The sequence below is a fragment of the Beta vulgaris genome, chromosome 8 (genome assembly GCF_026745355.1).
Source record: "Beta vulgaris subsp. vulgaris cultivar EL10 chromosome 8, EL10.2, whole genome shotgun sequence".
Lineage (NCBI taxonomy): Eukaryota > Viridiplantae > Streptophyta > Magnoliopsida > Caryophyllales > Amaranthaceae > Beta > Beta vulgaris.
The window spans coordinates 637133-655964 of record NC_079209.1 but is presented as its reverse complement, the minus strand read 5'-3'; the positions used below and the strand labels follow the sequence as shown (position 1 = coordinate 655964).

Here is an 18832-nt window from a genome sequence, read left to right as displayed (position 1 = left end):
CCATTTTTTGTGGAGAATTTTAGAGTAAAAAAGTTTGGAAGGAAGGTGAAGAACATGAACAGAGAAGAAGGAAAGGGTTTGGGGATGAGGTTTCAAGCTTTTCGGTTTTACATTGGCTTTTAAGGAAAGGTATTTGTATAAAGCGTTGTTTTTTGTTTTGCATTGGGTATTAGTTATAATAATGCACACTTTGCTAGAATTTCCTTTTGAATTAAGTGGCCTTCTAATAGAAACATCAACCTTTCGTTTTATTTGTAAAAAAAACAAGTCATGTATTCCTATGCAACACCCCTCGGCCTCCTGCACTAGCATCAACTCATGAAATTTGTAATCCTAACTTTTCTATTTTATCTTATCAAGTTGGACTAACTATTTAAAGTTCAATTAACTACGTTTACTTATCAAGTCGGATAATAATACAATGAATTACGAATAATTTGTACTAATTACAGCCAACAAATTACAAATATCACAATAACACTATTTTGGAGTGCCGCGCGCGTAGGAAGAAAACAAATTCACAAGCATTTCTAAAATGCAAACCGTTTATGGAGATATGCTAACATTGCAAACTTATCAACAATAACTTCTACATTTGCCTTTTTTTGTCTTTAAAATCATTAACATCTTGCCTACATTGCTCTAACCAGGAGCATGAGCCTTATAGACTTAAAGTTATCCAAATTGCGCAAATTCTACAATATCCGTAACACAATAAACATACATCTACACTTTGTTTCATAGCGTGCAAAACCATTTTACTATTTTGAGGCACCTAATCGACTACAAATAGCACCATTTTACTATTTCGGATAATAATACAATGCATACAAAACATGTAGCTGTGTGATCAGTCTTAGTTCAAACACATATTCTCCGTGGTGTGTTTACCACCTATTCAAAATCAATTGCATACAAATGGTACCATACTAATTACACCTAAGGAATTATGAATAACAATTACACTATTTTGGGGTGCCGCGCGCGTAGGCGCGCGGTGCAACAACTAGTAGTATCAAATGTGGCCTTAACAATGAGAGAGAGAATAATAGTTGTTGGGGTCGGGTTATTATTCAAGAATATCACCTTGAGAGGGAAGGATGACTTATTTCTCTATCCGCTGTCTACGTCGTCACTCTTTTCTTCTTTTATACTCCATCCTTTTCTTGCTATATCTAATGTAGAGTAAAAAAAATTAGAAATTGCATAGTATAGGTTTTGATCCCGTGACCTCAAGTTCATGTACTAAAGTTCTAACCACTAGACCAAGTTGTATTTAGTGATATCATATCAAAGTACAATATTAATAAATGAAATTTTTCCTACCCGGGGCATAGCCCGGGCCTAATAACTAGTTTTTCATAAAATGATGTTTTTTAACTTCCTATATTTTGTTATTTGGGGTGCTTGGCCCACCATAAAGTATTATTATTATATTTATGTTCTCTTTTTCCATCAGAAAAATACTATTTTTTCACCTTTCCCCATTATTTTACATTAAATAGCTAAAAAAGTACTCTCCCAAAAGCTTAAAAGTGACATTGTTTTAATTGTTGTGCATTATCAAATGTAGCAAGTAAAAAAACGGAGGGAATATATTACATTGTTGTGTGGTATTATTGTTGGCTTGCTGCACCTGCAGGGTGGTATGACCGTATAAAAGTGTTACGGAATACCAATTAGGCATTTTCCCTTCCCCTAATTATTGCAAGGATTTATCATCTAAAGATTGTAATAGGCTTTTTGCTTTAATTTATGCATTTAAGTTACTAATTAATTTCTTATATATGTGCTAACAAATACTTAAATGTTCTAAATGTTTGCAGGGAAATGTATCGGAGAATCGGACGACTGATTCCCTAGCCAAAGAAATAAGAATGTTTAATAGTGAAAGTAAATAATGTAATTAGTAAATAATTCCAATTATCATACAAATTCTTCTACTTCATATAAATTGGCAATAAACATGATTGGTACAAGAATACCAATGATATAACAGGTTCCATTTATTTTTTTCCCTCCACCATGTGAACCAAGTAACCAACATTACATTTTTTTTGCACCCCTTTGAGCCTAAACACATTACATTTTTTTTGCACCCCTTTGAGCCTAAACACATAGTAGCTTTTTTTAAAATCTCCCCTTACATCAATTTTAATCCGATAACATATTAGAGAAACAATAGTAAAAAAATATACAGAGAAATCAAATAAAATGTGGAAGATGTACATACACAAAATACCTTTAATAATTTTAATTATTACATACATTAAACTAATTATAAAATTTAAACATGATAAGCTCATGAGTTGCTCGATAAATTTTTATCATTACATTTACATATATTACAATATTTCAAATGTTGACTACTTATAGGATAAATTTTAAACTGATTATAAGTTACCAAGCTAAGCTTGGCCTAGTGGTAAGGAAAGAACGTTCCAACCTCAATGTTGGCGGTTTAATCCCCACTAGGGACACTTCGGGAGAGAGTTTCCACTTATCATCCCGCCACTCTCAAAGTGTCTGTCCGCAAACTCAGGTCGGGTTAACCGGCAAAAGGTTTCAGTCTGACAAGACCGTTCATCTTACTGGGGGGCCAACATAAAAAAAGGTAATATATTAATAGAAGATAAAGAAAAAAATTTGACAAAAATTTAGAGGAACTAATCAATTAAATCTGCTCACGAGCAACTCGAATGAGTCGAGTCTAGCTAAAAAATTTCAAACTCGATATGAAATAGCTCGATTCAATATCTTAACAAATCGAATTGAGCACAAACTCGCTCGTGACCAACTCACTCGATGATATCAATATGGGTGCATTTTACTTTTCGGCTCCGTTTGGTAGGGCGTAAAACATTTTCAGTGTAAAATGATTTTCATGGAAAACAATTTACAATGGAAAACACAATTCCAAAATTAGTTTTCCGTTGTTTGATTCGATGTAAGAAAAATGATGAAATGAAAGGAAAATGAAAGGGAAAGTAAGGAGGTAGTGAGAGGAGTGACAAGAGAGATAAGGAAAATAGTTTTCCCTTCATTTTGAAAGGAAAATGGTTTTCCATTATTGGGAGAGTAATTTTACCCCAAGGGAAAATGGTTTTACACTCTTTTGCCAACCAAACAATGTAAAACTGAAAATAGAGGGAAACAGTTTTCCGGAAAAACGTTTTACCAAACGGACCTTCATATCAAGACTTCCATATTCATCTCCTGGCGTATATTGGTGTCTCAACAGCCCAAAAAGACCATTATTCATGACATTTTGCAAAAAAATCAAAACTTTAGGACACAACCAATTTCAGTCTTTAGAGACGAAAGTCCATTCATTTGGCTCAGGGTCTGGGCATACCAGATTACCAGCCACCTCTCTCTATCTCTCTCTCCCGCAAATTCATTACACTTGCTATGGCTTTTTCTCTTCCCTGACATATATTCCCCTCTTTTTTCTTCTCATACAAATTACAATTATAAACTAATAAAACCCACTTTCTTTCTGGGTCTTCTTCTACTATACAGGTACTTTCTCCAATTTTCTGATCTAATACTTTTAAAGAATCCATCTTTTTCTGTTGTTGTTGCTGCTGTTTATGATTTTGTATGTTTTTGATGCTACCCTTTGATTAATTGTGATGTTTGGTTTCTGGGTTTTTCATTTGAAAGGGTAATTTGATGTTTTGTATTGTGGAATTGGGTTATTTTGATTTTAGGGTTTCTGAAAAATTAGTTGAAACTTACTGTTTTAACATTTTTTTAGAAGATAGGACTTTAATATAAGTCTGCTAAAGGTGGGTATTAGGTGAAAATTGAGGTGATTAATTGGTAGATATGGATGTTGCCATTCTTCAATTTCACTGTAGCTACTAGCCAAATTATTTTTGCTGTGCTCATGTTTGGATGAAGTGTGTGCGGTTTCGATATTTACTTCAGTCAAGTATTTTTGGGTGTTGCTTGTATTATCTGCATTTTTTGATTTGATTTCTATGAGAATTTGCTAGTATGGTGATGCATTGATGGGGAACTATCTAAGTGGACTATGATTTCTGCAGGATATATATTTATGCATCAATCTTGAAGTGATCAATCGAAATCATATAGATTTCTGGTGTTGGTACTGAATCTTGTGAGTGGTCGGCTGATTTTGTTTTTAGCTTGACCACATCATGCCCGTTCTGAAGAAATTATACAATGCTTGCAAGGATTCGTTTACACCTACTGGTCCAATCTCTGAGGAGGCCCTTGAAAAAGTCCAAGCAATTCTAGGTTGGCGAATCTCTTATAACTCTACTTTTAGAAATTTCGTACCCATTATGAACAATTACTACTCTTCTTCGTAGTTTTTACTTTTTATTGGGTACTGAATATGGTTGGAGTTTCTAAAGGTAGATCACAACACGGTGTGATGGTAGTATTAGGTTTTCCTTTATGAATTGCTGCAAATCATTTACTATATTATTTCCATTATTGGAACTCACCTGTAGTGAAACTGGTTGACTACTTGGTCTCATTTGCTGCACTATACATTTCCTTGTGGGGTTTCAACTAGGTTTCATTTCATACATCATTGTCTTCAAGTTTTCTCTAATACAATCTTATTTTCCCTTACTGTTTTGTTTAACTCCTATCTGATGCTAATGCTATTATGAGTTTAACATGTATTTTTTAGCTGGTTAATTGCACAATTGTTGACCCGAGATGCAACAATGTCCAACCATTTCCTCTGAAATATTTGCAAAGTCTGACTTTTCTGGGAGAGAATTATGTTGGATATGCAAAATTTATGCTACAATTTAAGAGTTCTGGAATGAGATTTCACATTCACGCAAAAGTCTGACAACTGCGTTCAAGGGCTCATTGGCTCTTGTAGTCTTCCCGGGAACATTTCTTATTCCTGAATAATATGATTTTACTATATACTATCACTGGAATGATAGCTTGAAAGTTGAAACTTATAAAAATATGTGTACTTCATATTTACTTGTATAAAATCTTTGTCAAGCAAGTGATCATTTTATCCTGTTACTTAATGTGAGCTGACACCTCGAAAGACTTGAATTAGGGATTATATTTGGTTGGGGGGGGGGGGTGGAGGTTATTGAAAATAGAGTGAATTGAGTATCTTGCATTTGGCTATTCTATACACCTCCTTGGTGATTTTTTTGAGCAAGTGAATCCCATATTTGCTTCTCATCCTTGCTCAATTTCCAGCACTTTTTGAACAGTCCGAATCGCATAGATGATATTTAATGATTTAGATTTATAGTTGGTATACATTTAAGGCCTGAAGTGTGTAGCTGGAAATGGGTCTTTTTGCGGATTTGATGCAAATAGAGGCTCAATTTAAGATTCTGATTGGGCTGTATGTGGAATTTTGAAATGGAAAAGTCAGGATTGCAGCCTAGTGGCTGCTCAGAAATTTGAAACAATAACACTAATAAGAGGGATGGAAAGCCTGGTAGGATTGGGAAAGATCATGCCATGAAATCCTAAAGTCTTGTTGAGCAGGCGAGCAATTATTCACTTGAGAATCATATAGAATGCTATTACGTACTTCCTCCATTCCATTATTATTGCAATATCACCCCTTAGCACATTTTTAAAGAAAGCCATGTCGAGAGGAGAGAGATAGAGATAGATAAAAAGCGGGACCCATGTGATAGGACTTAGTTGAGAGTTAAAGAGAAGACAAAACCCAATAAGGGAAATGTTCCAATTAATGTAAAACTTCAAAATAAGGGAAACATGCAATTAGAAAGAACGGAGGAAGTATATGATGAAACTCATGAAAGTGACTGCCTGTATGCATTTTTAGTCTATCTGTAGTCTTCCCTGTAGTCTGTGGGCTTTGAAGCATTGAGTATCTATGATCATGTGGGAGTGTTGACCTAGGGAAAGAAAAAGTGGTCGCAGTCGCGGGAACGGTTGCGTTGTCGCGGGAACGACTTGTAACGGGAAAATAGAACATTTTGCGGCCGACATGGCATGATTTTTTTTAAAAAGTTACATTAATATGTTTTAACTTTATTTGCATTTTTTTAGTTTATGAAGCATTATTACAACATAATATAATCAAATCTAATAGAATATCATGTTTCATCAACTATAAAATTAAATCATATAAAAATTTGGCCAATTTTTGAAAAGAACGGATGTAACGGGGATAAAAGTGTTCTAACGCGGCGAGTTCGCTTATGGAACGGAAAACGCGGCGAGAAGTATGTGAATTTTATTATGGCGTTCCGTGATGGGATTTTGCGGAGCGGCAAATCCAAAATCCGTTACAGAACGACCGTTCTGTAACGGAACGACCCTTAACATGGATATTTGAGGTGAAATTTTAGTTTTGAAAGGTGTGAAGCGGAATGGGTCTCAACATAATGTGAAATGTGGTTCTTCACTATGTCTATTGTGTATGGAGTTGAATTTTTGGCCTTTCATAATATGAATCTACCATCTTGAATATGTTTGGTCAGATGATGGGCTATCTCCTGGGATTAAATTACAAAACATTATTATAATCTTGAAATCCTTGCAGACTCAGTGACCAAATTAAATAAATCGGCCTCGCATGTGATTTCGTGATTATTCCTGCACATACTTATTTTGGTTGATGAAGATCCTTGTATTTGTGCTTCTAGAATCATATCCTATACTTGTTATTAGTGGTAAAGAGAATGACCTAGTCAAGACCTCAACTACTGCTGTTTCTTGGTTTGACAATTGTAGGTGAGGTGCTTAAAGTAGGATTTGGAAAGAGGGGGGGGGGGGGGAGGATAAGGGGATCCCTGCCCTCAAACACCGCACTTGGCAAGATCGAAGTTTTACTTGGTTGATGAAATTCTATACTGTGAAATACTTTTGGTGGTTCATAATTTTGATGGGTTATAATGTGTGGCGACTGGCATATACCCTTGACTTTTCCGAGTTGGGAAAATGTGTGCCTTCTGGTTATCACTTGTTTTCTTGTGTTATTTCTGCAGAAAGAGTTATAATCACTCATGGTAATGCTGCAGAAAGTGATAATGGATCACCATGTCTGTTCTTTATATCTCATTCCCTGATTTTTTGGGGGTATCATTTCTACCTTGTCAAAGTTGTATTGGAATCATATTAGCTGATAAAGTCCCCAAGAAACTTCTGCTATTGGGTATCAAGTATCCACCAACTTATGATCTGATGATTAAACTGTAGAATAAAGTTGATCGCTCATTCTTTTTTTTTTTGTATGGACTGGACTCTGGCCTCAAGCTGTCAGGAAACTTTGAGGACTTTGATCCAAAACCATGAAAAAGGTCAGTATAGTTCCTGGGGCCAGAATTATTTTTTCCGTGATTGTTTGTGGGGTAGATTCATTAGCAAGTAGCCAAGTAGTCTGCTGGGTAAAAAGGCTTAGTGTTTCAGTGCCCTATTTACAGATTTGGGTGTTCACAGTTCACGCTAAGAGATTTTTTGATGGGATGCTTGCTATACTAGATCTAATTATTGATGCTGATTATGAGCATTGATGTGTCTTTCGGGTATATGATGGTTACAAGTATGTCTAGAATCTAGATCTTCCTTTGGATCTTTTTTTTTTTTTTTTTTTTTTTTAACAATGGACGAAAATAAAATCCTCCATTGCATTGACATATTTTTTGACTATAAGTTACCTCTTCCATGGCTGTGGTTGTGGACCCTCTTTATTTTCTCCCTCTTTTTGAGAAGGGTTTGTGAAGCGTAATTTTGGGTGGTGGAGGGGGAGGCTGGTAGAGTTAAATATCATCTATTAGTCCATTGAAGCTTATGTCTTCACTAATGCAGAGTGTCTCAGATTATTGTGATTAAGCCCAAGCCTTCATCAATTCAACTTACTTGGAATAGTTCCAACCAAGCTTGTGATTTCACTATTCATGGGAGGTAATAAATTGTTGGCCAAGTTATCAACTTGACAATCTTAGTCTAGTTTGCGTCGCCTACAACTAACTTGGATGGTGTTTAGATCCACCATTGTTTTGTGGTTGTCTCGATCAAGTCATTGATTCCAGCAATTGTTTTTATTCATTATCAATGAAGATATCATGTTAGATTTTTTATGGAGCACCGTGTTAGTGTCATACTTGCTCTGTTTTTTTACTTGCAATATTAAAACATGACACAAGAATTTAGGAGAGGAGAGAGATGAAGAGAGATATAAAAGGACCCCATGTGCTAGGAGAGAGAAAATGTTGCCAAAAATGTCAATGTTGCAAGTAAAAAACCCCGGAGGAAGTCTATGTTAAGGAGAGTACTGATAATAGGAATTAGATGTTTTAGTGATCAACTGCCCAAGGGAGAGTATATTTTGAATGAAGAAACAATTGATATTTAGGAAATGCTAGGCACTAAGGCCTTAAGGAGCTCATGAAACATGATTCTATCAGAAAACTTTTGGATTTGAGCCTTAAGGAACCCTTTGTAGTTCCAGGAACACAGCTTCTATTATATGAAACTTTTTTTATTGATGAATTTTTTCGTTTAACAGGTATACAAGCCTTTAAGCTATAGGGAACAAGAGTCCAGAGTACAGGACACAAATTCTGATATCTATTATTGGAAATCATGTGGTTGCCAATGGAACACTTTTTAGGACGGACATTCGTTTCAGCATGTACGGTAGAGGATATGTGTGAGCAATTTTCAGTAGAGGGCCTACCTTGTTCCTCTAACATTGCCTCTAAATTCGAAGGAATTGTATAAATGTCCCGTCGTTTTTTTTTTTCATCCTAAGGTTATGTGTTTATTTAGGACAATTAAGATTCCAGTGACTGCACCTGTGAATAACCATTGTGAATCATGTTAATGGTAGAACTTCATACGACTACCAGTAGTAAATGTTTCACCAATAAGTTCTTGTTGTTTACCATTGTCTTCTATGTTCAGATAGTTGTTGGTGCAGTTTATATTACAAATTTCAGTTTACCTAGCTTTTTACTTAAGATCTCTTTTAGTTTCTACTCGGATATGTTGCTGCTCAGCCATTATTGGTGGTGTTCACTTTTACTAAATTGTTTTTGCAGATGACTTGAAGCCTGCAAATGTGGGTCTTGAACAGGAGGCTGTAGCAGCGCAAAAATGGAAACCCTTTGCTAATGGTAGCAATGGAAGAAAGGGTCGGAATGGAAGCCAGCAACAGTATCCTCCGCCCATAAAGTATCTGCACATACATGAATGTGAAAAATTCTCTGTAGGGAAATAATGTCTTTACCCAAAGTGGCTTTTTAACCTTCTATGAATATACTGCATTAGCCTTGTGGTGTATCAAGTTTGTGGCAAATGATGATAAATTTCTCCTCTTGCAGATAGGAATATTCTGCATGCCACCATCGTCGATCATACCTCTGCATAATCATCCTGGAATGACTGTGTTGAGCAAGCTTCTGTTTGGCTCTTTACATGTAAAGTCATATGATTGGGTTGACTTACCAGATCTTCCTGAGTCATTTCAAGGTGCCTCTCCGTCTTGCTATGTAACTGCATATTTAATCATTCATTTTGTGTGTGTATGTAGGAATCAATTACATGTGAATGAGTTTAAGTATGAATATAATAGATAGCATTCCTGTGATGATATGCTCCCTCACCACTTGAGAAGAACTACTTTCATGGCATTCTGTTGGGTGGGCGTTATGTTTCCCGCACTTTGGAAATTGCGTCAGTTTCCACAAGGGGCTGCTTCCTCGCAGAGTTGCTCTATCTTATCTTTAGTGGACAAGTTCTCATTGTGATTCCGTTTGTCTAGCTCTTGATTGTCATTATTTTAAGGACTGGAACTTCTAGTTGGGTGTCAGTTCAGTTGTGAAATTCAGAGTTGACGAGAGATTTTAAAAGAATCTGGCAAGTGAGAAAAACTTTGTTTGACTAATTAGGCAATGAACCTCCATCGGTATTGGTTCTCAACTCTAACCTCTGACTTGAGGCCCTGCACCTCTTCTGCCAGCTCAGCAAGCAAAGAAAAGGTGATATGAACGCCTTTGTATCCGCATCAAAAGGAGGTAAGGAAAGAACACAGTATATATCAATTAAGGTGAGATGGGGGGAGGAGGAGGGGGAGGTGGAGAGGGAGGGTGCAGCTCCCATAGGAAGGATGAAAGAGTGTTTGAGGAAAGAACAAAACATACTGTATTGATTGATGTGTTATTAATTTGTTATCGTTCCTCAAAAATTTATCCCAAATATAATCTTCAAATTTGCGTCTACATTCTCATCCGTTCCTGTTTCAATCTGTGTTGAATCAGTGATTTTGTTACCATTTTGTTTTCTTTTTCACTTTGCTATCAATTACATCTGGATGTGTTCTACTTGCCATAAATTTAGGATTCGTAAATATACTTGACTTAATTGCATACCTTGTGTGTTTTGACAGTTGACTATGAAAGTCTTGTTATTGTTTGTTGCAACCCCTTTCATGTCTCATTTTAACAATTTGAAGCAGCTCTGCAATCAGCCTTTTCTCCCCCTAGATATATTTTTCAGGCTCTAACCTTTGTTCTTTCTCTCTCTTTTTCGTATTTTTGGTTTGAATGTTGCAGCTAGACCTGCCAAACTGATTAGAGACTGTGAAATGAATGCTCCTTGTAGTACGACCGTATTGTATCCATCAAGAGGTGGCAACATTCATTGTTTCAAAGCAATAACTCCCTGTGCCATCTTTGACATTCTTACACCTCCTTATTCCTCAGAAGATGGACGGCATTGTTCTTATTTCCGGAGAGCTCCTAGTAAAGACTTGCCTGGTATCTGATCTTTTCTTCATACTTCTCTTTTAGATTAACTCTTGTTTGCCATTGCTCATTGTTGACGCCTTTTATGCCCGACTTGTACTAGATGGCATTGTCGAACAGTTAGAGGGTGTAAATCTCGACGAAATTGTTTGGTTAGAAGAAATTCAACCTCCAGAGAATTTTGTGGTATTTCGTGGACAGTATAAAGGTCCTTTAGTGAAGAAACCTTAGTGTTTATTCACGTCATATGTACAATATCATTGAACAGTCAGTCGAGCTCTGAGCAATTGGGAGATGGCCATTTCAGGTGAGTCGAGGATTTCTCATGCTGCTGAGTTGAGTTCTAGTAATAACTTGCTTTGAGAAGCCTAGACCAGAGTCTGAAATATTGGAGGTGTTAACTTGTACATATGGATATTTTCACTGGGATCTACGCGCTCATTTGTAACAGGTGATAGGTTGAGATTCTGCTTTAACTTGTTAAATCCACATATTACCTACCTTGCTCTTCATCTGTATTTGCCGGCACTATTTATCCCTATAGACTTTTGATTATGTTCTCCCTTTTGTTTTCTTCTATAGTAGCTCATATAACTAGATTGCACAATTTTACGTTCTCGTTGATCTGTGGATGAAGCTTGCAGAGAATTGATCTGACTGCCTTTTAAGTTTTCTTAGTTTTTTTTCTCCCATTTCTTTAACTTAGGGGGAGCTTGTATAAGAGCATTGCCGTTGGGTGGAGGGCTCTGGCTGGTTCGATGGCTCCCGTTAGGGGTATGGATGGCTTAGAAATTCAACCTCAGTACTCATTGTCTTCTTTCTCGCTGAACCATATTAGAAGTGACCATATCAGCATGCGATATACCAATGCTATCCAATATGAAGGGGGGTTGTTAAGCATTGCACCGCCTTTACTACTTACTAGGCGTTGGCGCATCGCTGATCGCCCTACGAGTTATGAAAGACAGAAAATGAGTGTGTTGAGGGGTTGAGGTGCAGAATGACGATTAGGGCGATTTGTGGTAAAAGTAGGGTTACGAAACCCGAGTTGCAACATGAAAAACCTCTACTTCACTGCCATAGACCAAAACCTACCGAGTCTCGTTCGGTCTAATTCTTCATTAGGAGCAACAGCCTGAAAAAAACAACTTCAACTAATCTCATTGAAGTCTTCCATTGGCGTTTAGATCCTATACTTGGTGGAATAATTTACAACATGCTTTCACTTGTATATTTCTTTCATTACACTTGTACATATAGACTAAAAACATACAAGCATGATAAAAGAACATGCCAATGTTAAAAAAAAATTATAACATAAAACAAAAACATGCAAATGCAAGTCAAAATAGCATGCAAATACATTAATAAATTCAAAATAACATAGAGAGATAATGAAAAAAATACATAAGAGATACTTTTCTCCGTTTAGAAGTAGTTACACCATTTCTAACTTTCATGCATGTCGATGTATGATTTCAACCATTAATATCTTTAATTATCAATAAGCAAAAATTATAAAAAGTTTATTTAAAAAAAATTACATCGAGACAAATCTAACAAGATTCTACATGACTATATTTTTTCTCAAATATAAATCACCAAAGACAATCTAAGTGTAAGATGTAAATAGTGCACAAAATAAAAATGATGTAACTATTTTAAACGGAGGAAGTATAATGGAATGAAAAGAACATAGAGATATTATGAGAAGAACATGCAAGTGATGCAACTGTGCGTAGAATCTAACTTGCGATTTGTAGGGAAGCTAAGATTTGCTGCTTTTTCAAAATCGAAAACATCTACAAACTCTTTTTTCGCTTGTGATAGCCAACTAATACTCACTTAAAGAATCAATAGCTTTTTTTTCTTTATATTTGGGACCCATTTTGATCTCTACTTTATGTGTTTCAAGTGTAGTGTGTTAGTTGTGATAACTTAATCTTTATGCTAGGTGGTGAGAAGTAATAGGGTAATGTATACTTAGTTCCTTACAAATATTATGTGGTACATCCGAATGTATAATGTAATTTGCAATTTTTTTTTGGAGGCTTTACAAAGTTTATAGGGAGTTTGAGGTTCATTTAAGGTTCTATGGGTTTGACTTGGCAAGATAGATTTGGTTCACTTGGATGATTTTTCAAACTTATCTAATATTTCTATCGTGCTCTCGTGCGATCACAATCCATTCGCGCTTAAACAAGGCTAATTCTGTTAGTATTTGCTTGGACGAATGAATTGATGTGACAGTTGTTAGTATATGACTTTGAATATGACTTGTGATTTGTACTTAAAGAAAAATATAGTTGTGGAATCTTATTAGACTAGTCTCAATATATTTTTGAACTATTATCTTTTCGTATTTTCTTATTGATTAATTAGAGATAATAAGGTTCATATTAGTGTCTCGGCAAATGTGCCTATAGAAAAGGATATAACTAATAAAAAAACTGAGGAAGTATTAGAGAGCAATCTCATTATAAAATCAGCACAATGAAAAAACCTCATAAGATCAAAAGCTTGCTAATGTATAAATATAGAAGTTCATTCAATTACAGCCTTTCAAAACCAAAGCTGCACTGATCTCATGGCAGTCTGTATATTTGGTTCACAACAAATCCACTTGTTGGAACTAAGCACATTACAGAGATTGAATGGTAAACCCAGCCTTCTTTCTAGTCCTAGGGGCTTAAACAAACAAACAAAACTCTAGGGCGGCGAAAACGTGATAAGTTTACCAGCCTCCAAAAAAATGATGAGAAAACTGAAGATTGACGATTAAAAAACAGAAATCTTCAGTTATTGAGAAACAATCCATTTATAATCATGGTGAGTATTAGTATATAAGTTCAGAAGTATAGGGAGCTTTACTTCCATATCCGAGGCTGCTGAGAAACATGTACCAGTTCCTGCAACAGTGAAGTGGATGTCAGAAAAGTATATTGATGATGTGGGTGTTGGTGTTACAAAACAAAAAACGACTACATGACGGATGGTTTGTTACCAAACAATAGAAATAGAGCATGTGCATAGGTAATTCCACTTGCATGGGATCCACGCCATTTTCTCGCTTGTTTGCTAACAAACTGTTTAGTGTTTAGCCATACTTATACAAAAAGAAGAACATTGAGACCACTTTACCTCTGAGAAACGTCCATGATCTTCGCGCAAATGAGAGGTTTTGACAATAGTTTCCCACTTGGCACCAGAACTGGTTGTTTTAGCAGTGTGCATTCGCGATAAAATCTTAGAGTTCATACTCGAATAAGAAACTGAATTCCTTGGAGAAACCCTCGGTGACACTGATGGCAATTGACGAGAAAGCCAAGATTCTGAGGGTGATCTAGGCAATGGGGGAGTGAGAGCGGACTGTGTAGCAGTTGTGTCATCTGATGAAACTAAAACAAGTTCCCTGCAGGTGTTTGTGTTTCCTTTTTCCAAAATTCTAGAAGGTTTTGAGGAATCCACACCACCACAAACAAGAGGTCCACTCATGCCTCTCGCCTTCATCATTTCCATTCTTCCTCCAAATTCTTGGACCGATCCATCTACTTGCTGCCTCTTGGTCTTTGGTAAGTTCAAAATCGAATGAGAGACTTTAGTGATATTTACAGAATCTACATACAGCGTTTTCTCAATAACTGGGCTTCTTGTGCCTGAACTCCTTGTCATCCTTCCAGGTTCATCGAATCTTTTCGAACCTTTTTGATGAATCTTTGATCGATTGTCTTCAAAAGAATTAACCCGTCTGGGAACTGCAAGGAAACCAACACCCTTTTCATAGAGGGAATGGGGGGATTCATTCTGAAAAGGAGAGACACTGCTCCGTCTAGAACTGCGGTAGGGAGAACCACTTCTTGTCTGCAACTCCCCGGAATAGAACATCGGCTTGGAAGTATGTTTTGGTGGCTTTTGCAGCTCACAGCTTTTGTACACTTGCCTCACCTTGTGCTTTGTATTGGTATATGGATCAGGCTGAAGAGAAAATACTATCATTAGCAACTACTACAATGTAGTTAAAATTATACAGTACTTACAGAGCATGTTTAATTAGGTAACAAGAGAGAGGTATCGGCGTGGGCCCCACCGCCCCACTACAAGTGCATAAGCATAATCAGACTAGTGGACTACCCTACTCACATGTTCACTAGAAAATGGTCTCTTTCTATCAGCACTCTAGTTTAAACAACAGATTTGAGTACATGTCAGAAATTTTCAACCTGACAAATTTCATTTGCAAGGTACTAATTCAGCCTGACAAACTTATGTTGAACATTCATACCCATTTCAATAATTAATAGATCTACCTATTAGTAACAGTAATTGGGGACAAATTTTGATTAACATAAGTTAGACATATAATTAACTAACTTCTTAGGATGAGTTTGTTCAACAATTACAATTGCTAAGACAGGAGAGTAGCAAATTACCTTAACCGACTTCTGACTGGGAGATCTCCATGATTTAGTTTTAACCAATTTGCTGAGTTTACTGGCAGAAGACAAAGCACTTTTTGATCTATGCTTCATGGTTGGGAGGGGATTCACGAGGCGCAAGGAGTTCTTCGAGCAAAACCAAGGAAGGAAGCCACAAGCTTTGACTTTAACAGATAGAGTACTCCTCCCATCATAGCTATCTTCTTCTTCATCACTTTCTTCTGATCCAATATCTTGTCCAGTGTAAGGTACAATGCTGCACACATTTTGATTAGGTGGAGGTGTCTTAGCTCTAGGAAGCAATGCTTTAACCTCCTTAGATTGGTCAACAGCTACAAGTTGTTTCCTGGATGCATACTGAGATGGCTCGAGGGTCATTGCCTTGGCTGCAGGTAAGAAACGGTTCATCATAAAATCCCGAGCTCTTGGATCTGTTGGGAGGTTGTCAAATTGTCTAGTCTCAGATCGTTCTGATGCACTCAAACCACTGACACTACAATTAATAGAAAAGGACTCTCGTTGAGAAAAAGTTTCAATTGCATCAGAAAATGTAAGATCATCATCTTCTGACTCAGAACTCGCATTCATTTCAGTGTTATCTCTTGAACTATCCCATCTTACCATAGTCATGGTCTTAAGCTCCCCTGACAATTTGTTATGAGGGCGAAACGACTTAAGTTCCCCTGAAAATTTATGGGGTCTTAGAACATTTAATTCCCCAGATAATTTACTGGGTGTTCTGAATCCATTCAATTCACCTGATTTTTTACCAGGAGGAAATGGCATACTTGGAGGAAGCTTAGAAGTGATAGCCATAGAAACCTGATCATGACTGTGTCTCTGTGATTCATTTCCGTCTTTGGCTTTACCCGGAGTTTGCTCCCACATGAATGGAACAGAACCTGGCTTCACCACCTCTTCCAAGGTTACATCTGACGGCTTTGAAGGAATCGAGTGTCGATTCTTAGGTGGAGAATCGACTTTGTTCAGTTCACCTGAAGTACGCAAGGGAGATGAGTACCGCCTTGCAGACATAAGAGGAGCACTAAAATTTAGTTGTTTTTTCTCCATTGCTTCAAGGTTTCGCTACAAAAATCAAGCTACGTATGATCGCACTCCAGGCTTATCAGGTTCGTCAACAAAATCTCTGATATATGAAATTAAAAGTTAGACACAAAAAGTAACAGAAAGAACATATGACTATTGACAAGTAACTTCTTAGCATCATACTACTACTGTTGCAGAAAATCAAGAATTACTCAAAGTGAAAGTTTGTTAACAAGACAAAAAAAACCAAAAAGGACAGATTAAAATACAAGTTACATCAGACTGCACAATCAAAGGCAGAAAAATAAAACATAAAAACACAGGAAAATAAACTCTCAAAAATGAAGGAAATAGAACAATGCGCTCAAATTATAACCAAGAAATTTGACAATAGAAATGCTGTGATTTGAAACCTGAATGCAGTTCGCCCACAAAATTTTGCAAGGTCAAGTAGTCCACAAAATATGAAGGAAAAGACAGAAAATATATAAGAAAAAAATTATGAAAATGATATATGTACACTAAAATTTCCTTTTCTGTTATAACTATGAGTCTATGACCATATACAACCAAGATGACATAACTATCATATAGACCCACAACATCACAGCTAAAATTAAGGAATTAACTACATCAAATTTTCAGAAAAGTCTAGATTAAGACTAGCTTAATTTAAGCAAAGATCAAATGGGTACATTAGTCTCACAATTATCTAACCATATTCATACAATTTTTCCAATTTTTGGGATCAAAATTTCAGTAGTATAAGTATAAAAATCCATACTTTCCATATCATAAACATAAAAAAAAGGAAAACCTAAACCCATTAACAAATTTAACAGAAAGAAAGCCTCAAAATTACGGTGGAAAAGTGACAAGGGAAGAAATAAAAAAACAGGGTACCTACAATATCACTCATTAAAAAACTATTACAACTAATTTGAGGAGGAACTACTACAAGAACTAAAAAAAAAGAATCAATTTTTCAGAAAGAAAACTAAAGATTAGCTAATTTCAAGCAAATGGGTACATTAGTATCACAATTAAAAATACCCATATAAAATTTTCTAACTTTTTTCATCAAATATCAGCAGTATAACTTACCATCTAGCAATTAACCAAAACCCATATAAAATTTTCAAACAAAGATCAGTACTTTAACTTACACTAGCAGATTAACCAAAACCCATATAAAAATTTCTAATTTTTCATCAAAATTCAGTAGTATAACTTACCTTTTAGCAAAATTAACCAAAACCCATATAAGAAATTCTATTTTTTCATCAAAATTCAGTATTATAACTTACCTTTTAGCAAAATTAACCAAAACCCATATAAAAATTTCTAATTTCTCATCAAATTCAGTAGTATAACTTACCTTTTAGCAAAATTAACCAAAACCAATATAAAAATTTCTAATTTCTCATCAAAATTCAGTATTATAACTTACCTTTTAGCAAAATTAACCAAAACCCATCAACAAAAAGAACCCTGAAAATTGGGAAAAAGTGAAACAACAACAAAAATAAAGGTACCTATAGTTTTTCAGCCTTGAAAGATGATCAAACAAAATATAATAATTACAATACAATCTTGTGGGCAAGAATGATGGCGGATGTATGGGGGAAATTGAGTGAAAATGAAGGCAAAAAAGCATTAAAGACAAGTAGAAAAAGAGTGTAGTTTATGGTTTGAGTAAGTAAGGTTAGTTAGAGTAAGCTTACTACTTTTTGCTTTATTTAGTATCAGTTAAATTAAAGAGAAGAAAAAGAGGGAAAGAGAAGAAGAAGAAATAAAATATAAAAATATGGTTGATTGATTGAGAAATGTTCCAATTATCTCTCCTTAAGTTAAGGCGAATCACGGGACCTACGTTGGCATGTTATGGAGAAAATTAAAAAGACAAAGGAGGGAAAACAAAATAGAGGGAGAAAAGAGAATAAATTTGTGGAATGGAGGAAAATTGTGTCAGTTTTCAAAGAGTGCTCGAGCCAATAAACTTAGACTTGGACTTTAGTGGGTTGTGTTGTATTGTGTTTGTGTAATTGTGTATGTGTTGTGGGGACGCACAAGCAAGACTACAACACCGATTTTTTCATCATGGACTAACATGCATTTATGCTACTTTCGGGATTGCGGGGGAATGGAGATTGAGTCTGGTGGACACATTTTATTTCGAGTCGAATCGGATCGGATCGGATCGGATTAGATTAGATTATCAGCTTTGGTTGTTTATGATTTGTATGCTTTTGTAAACTGTTATATCATTATTTATGGTGTAACGACTTAAGAATCAATTTTTTTTTTTTGTAAAAAAAAGAACTTAAATGACGTAAAATAAGTGATAAATAGTCCATGTCATTATTCTTGTTGAAGTGCATGTTATTATGTATTTTACGCAATTAGTTATGGTGTGACATGTTATACCGATGTATTCTTTATGATTTAATTTGATTTTAATATTTTAATATCTTCTACGAGTGAAAATCATATTCCATTCATCTCGTATTGATGTTGCTAGTTTGACTTGTACATTTGTCAATGCATATTTTTTTACTATAAATTTATGTATGTATTTGTAAAAATTACAAAAATATTAAATCAATT

The 18832-nt window shown here is 35.6% G+C and overlaps 2 protein-coding genes across 4 annotated transcripts; one reads left to right on the top strand and one right to left on the bottom strand.

Annotated features, from left to right (window-relative positions):
* The first annotated feature begins 3256 nt into the window (after window positions 1–3256).
* Window positions 3257–11304, top strand: LOC104900493 (plant cysteine oxidase 5). Its single transcript, XM_010687912.4, has 6 exons — window positions 3257–3522; window positions 4053–4266; window positions 9039–9205; window positions 9321–9468; window positions 10551–10754; window positions 10846–11304. The coding sequence occupies exons 2-6, from the start codon at window positions 4167–4169 to the stop codon at window positions 10971–10973; spliced, it is 747 nt and encodes a 248-aa protein (XP_010686214.1). The 5' UTR covers window positions 3257–3522; window positions 4053–4166; the 3' UTR covers window positions 10974–11304.
* A 1945-nt stretch (window positions 11305–13249) lies between these two features.
* Window positions 13250–18229, bottom strand: LOC104900492 (hypothetical protein). Of its 3 annotated transcripts, none has more exons than XM_010687910.4 (4): window positions 17676–18229; window positions 15173–16325; window positions 13884–14717; window positions 13250–13651 (listed from the first exon to the last, which is right to left on the bottom strand). In XM_010687910.4, the coding sequence occupies exons 2-4, from the start codon at window positions 16247–16249 to the stop codon at window positions 13610–13612; spliced, it is 1953 nt and encodes a 650-aa protein (XP_010686212.2). In that variant the 5' UTR covers window positions 16250–16325; window positions 17676–18229; the 3' UTR covers window positions 13250–13609. The 3 variants fall into 3 exon arrangements, with proteins under 3 accessions (XP_010686212.2, XP_010686211.2, XP_048490622.1); XM_010687909.4 differs by having other exon boundaries at window positions 17761–18229; XM_048634665.2 differs by lacking the exon at window positions 17676–18229 and adding an exon at window positions 17461–17491.
* Between the last annotated feature and the right edge of the window lie 603 nt (window positions 18230–18832).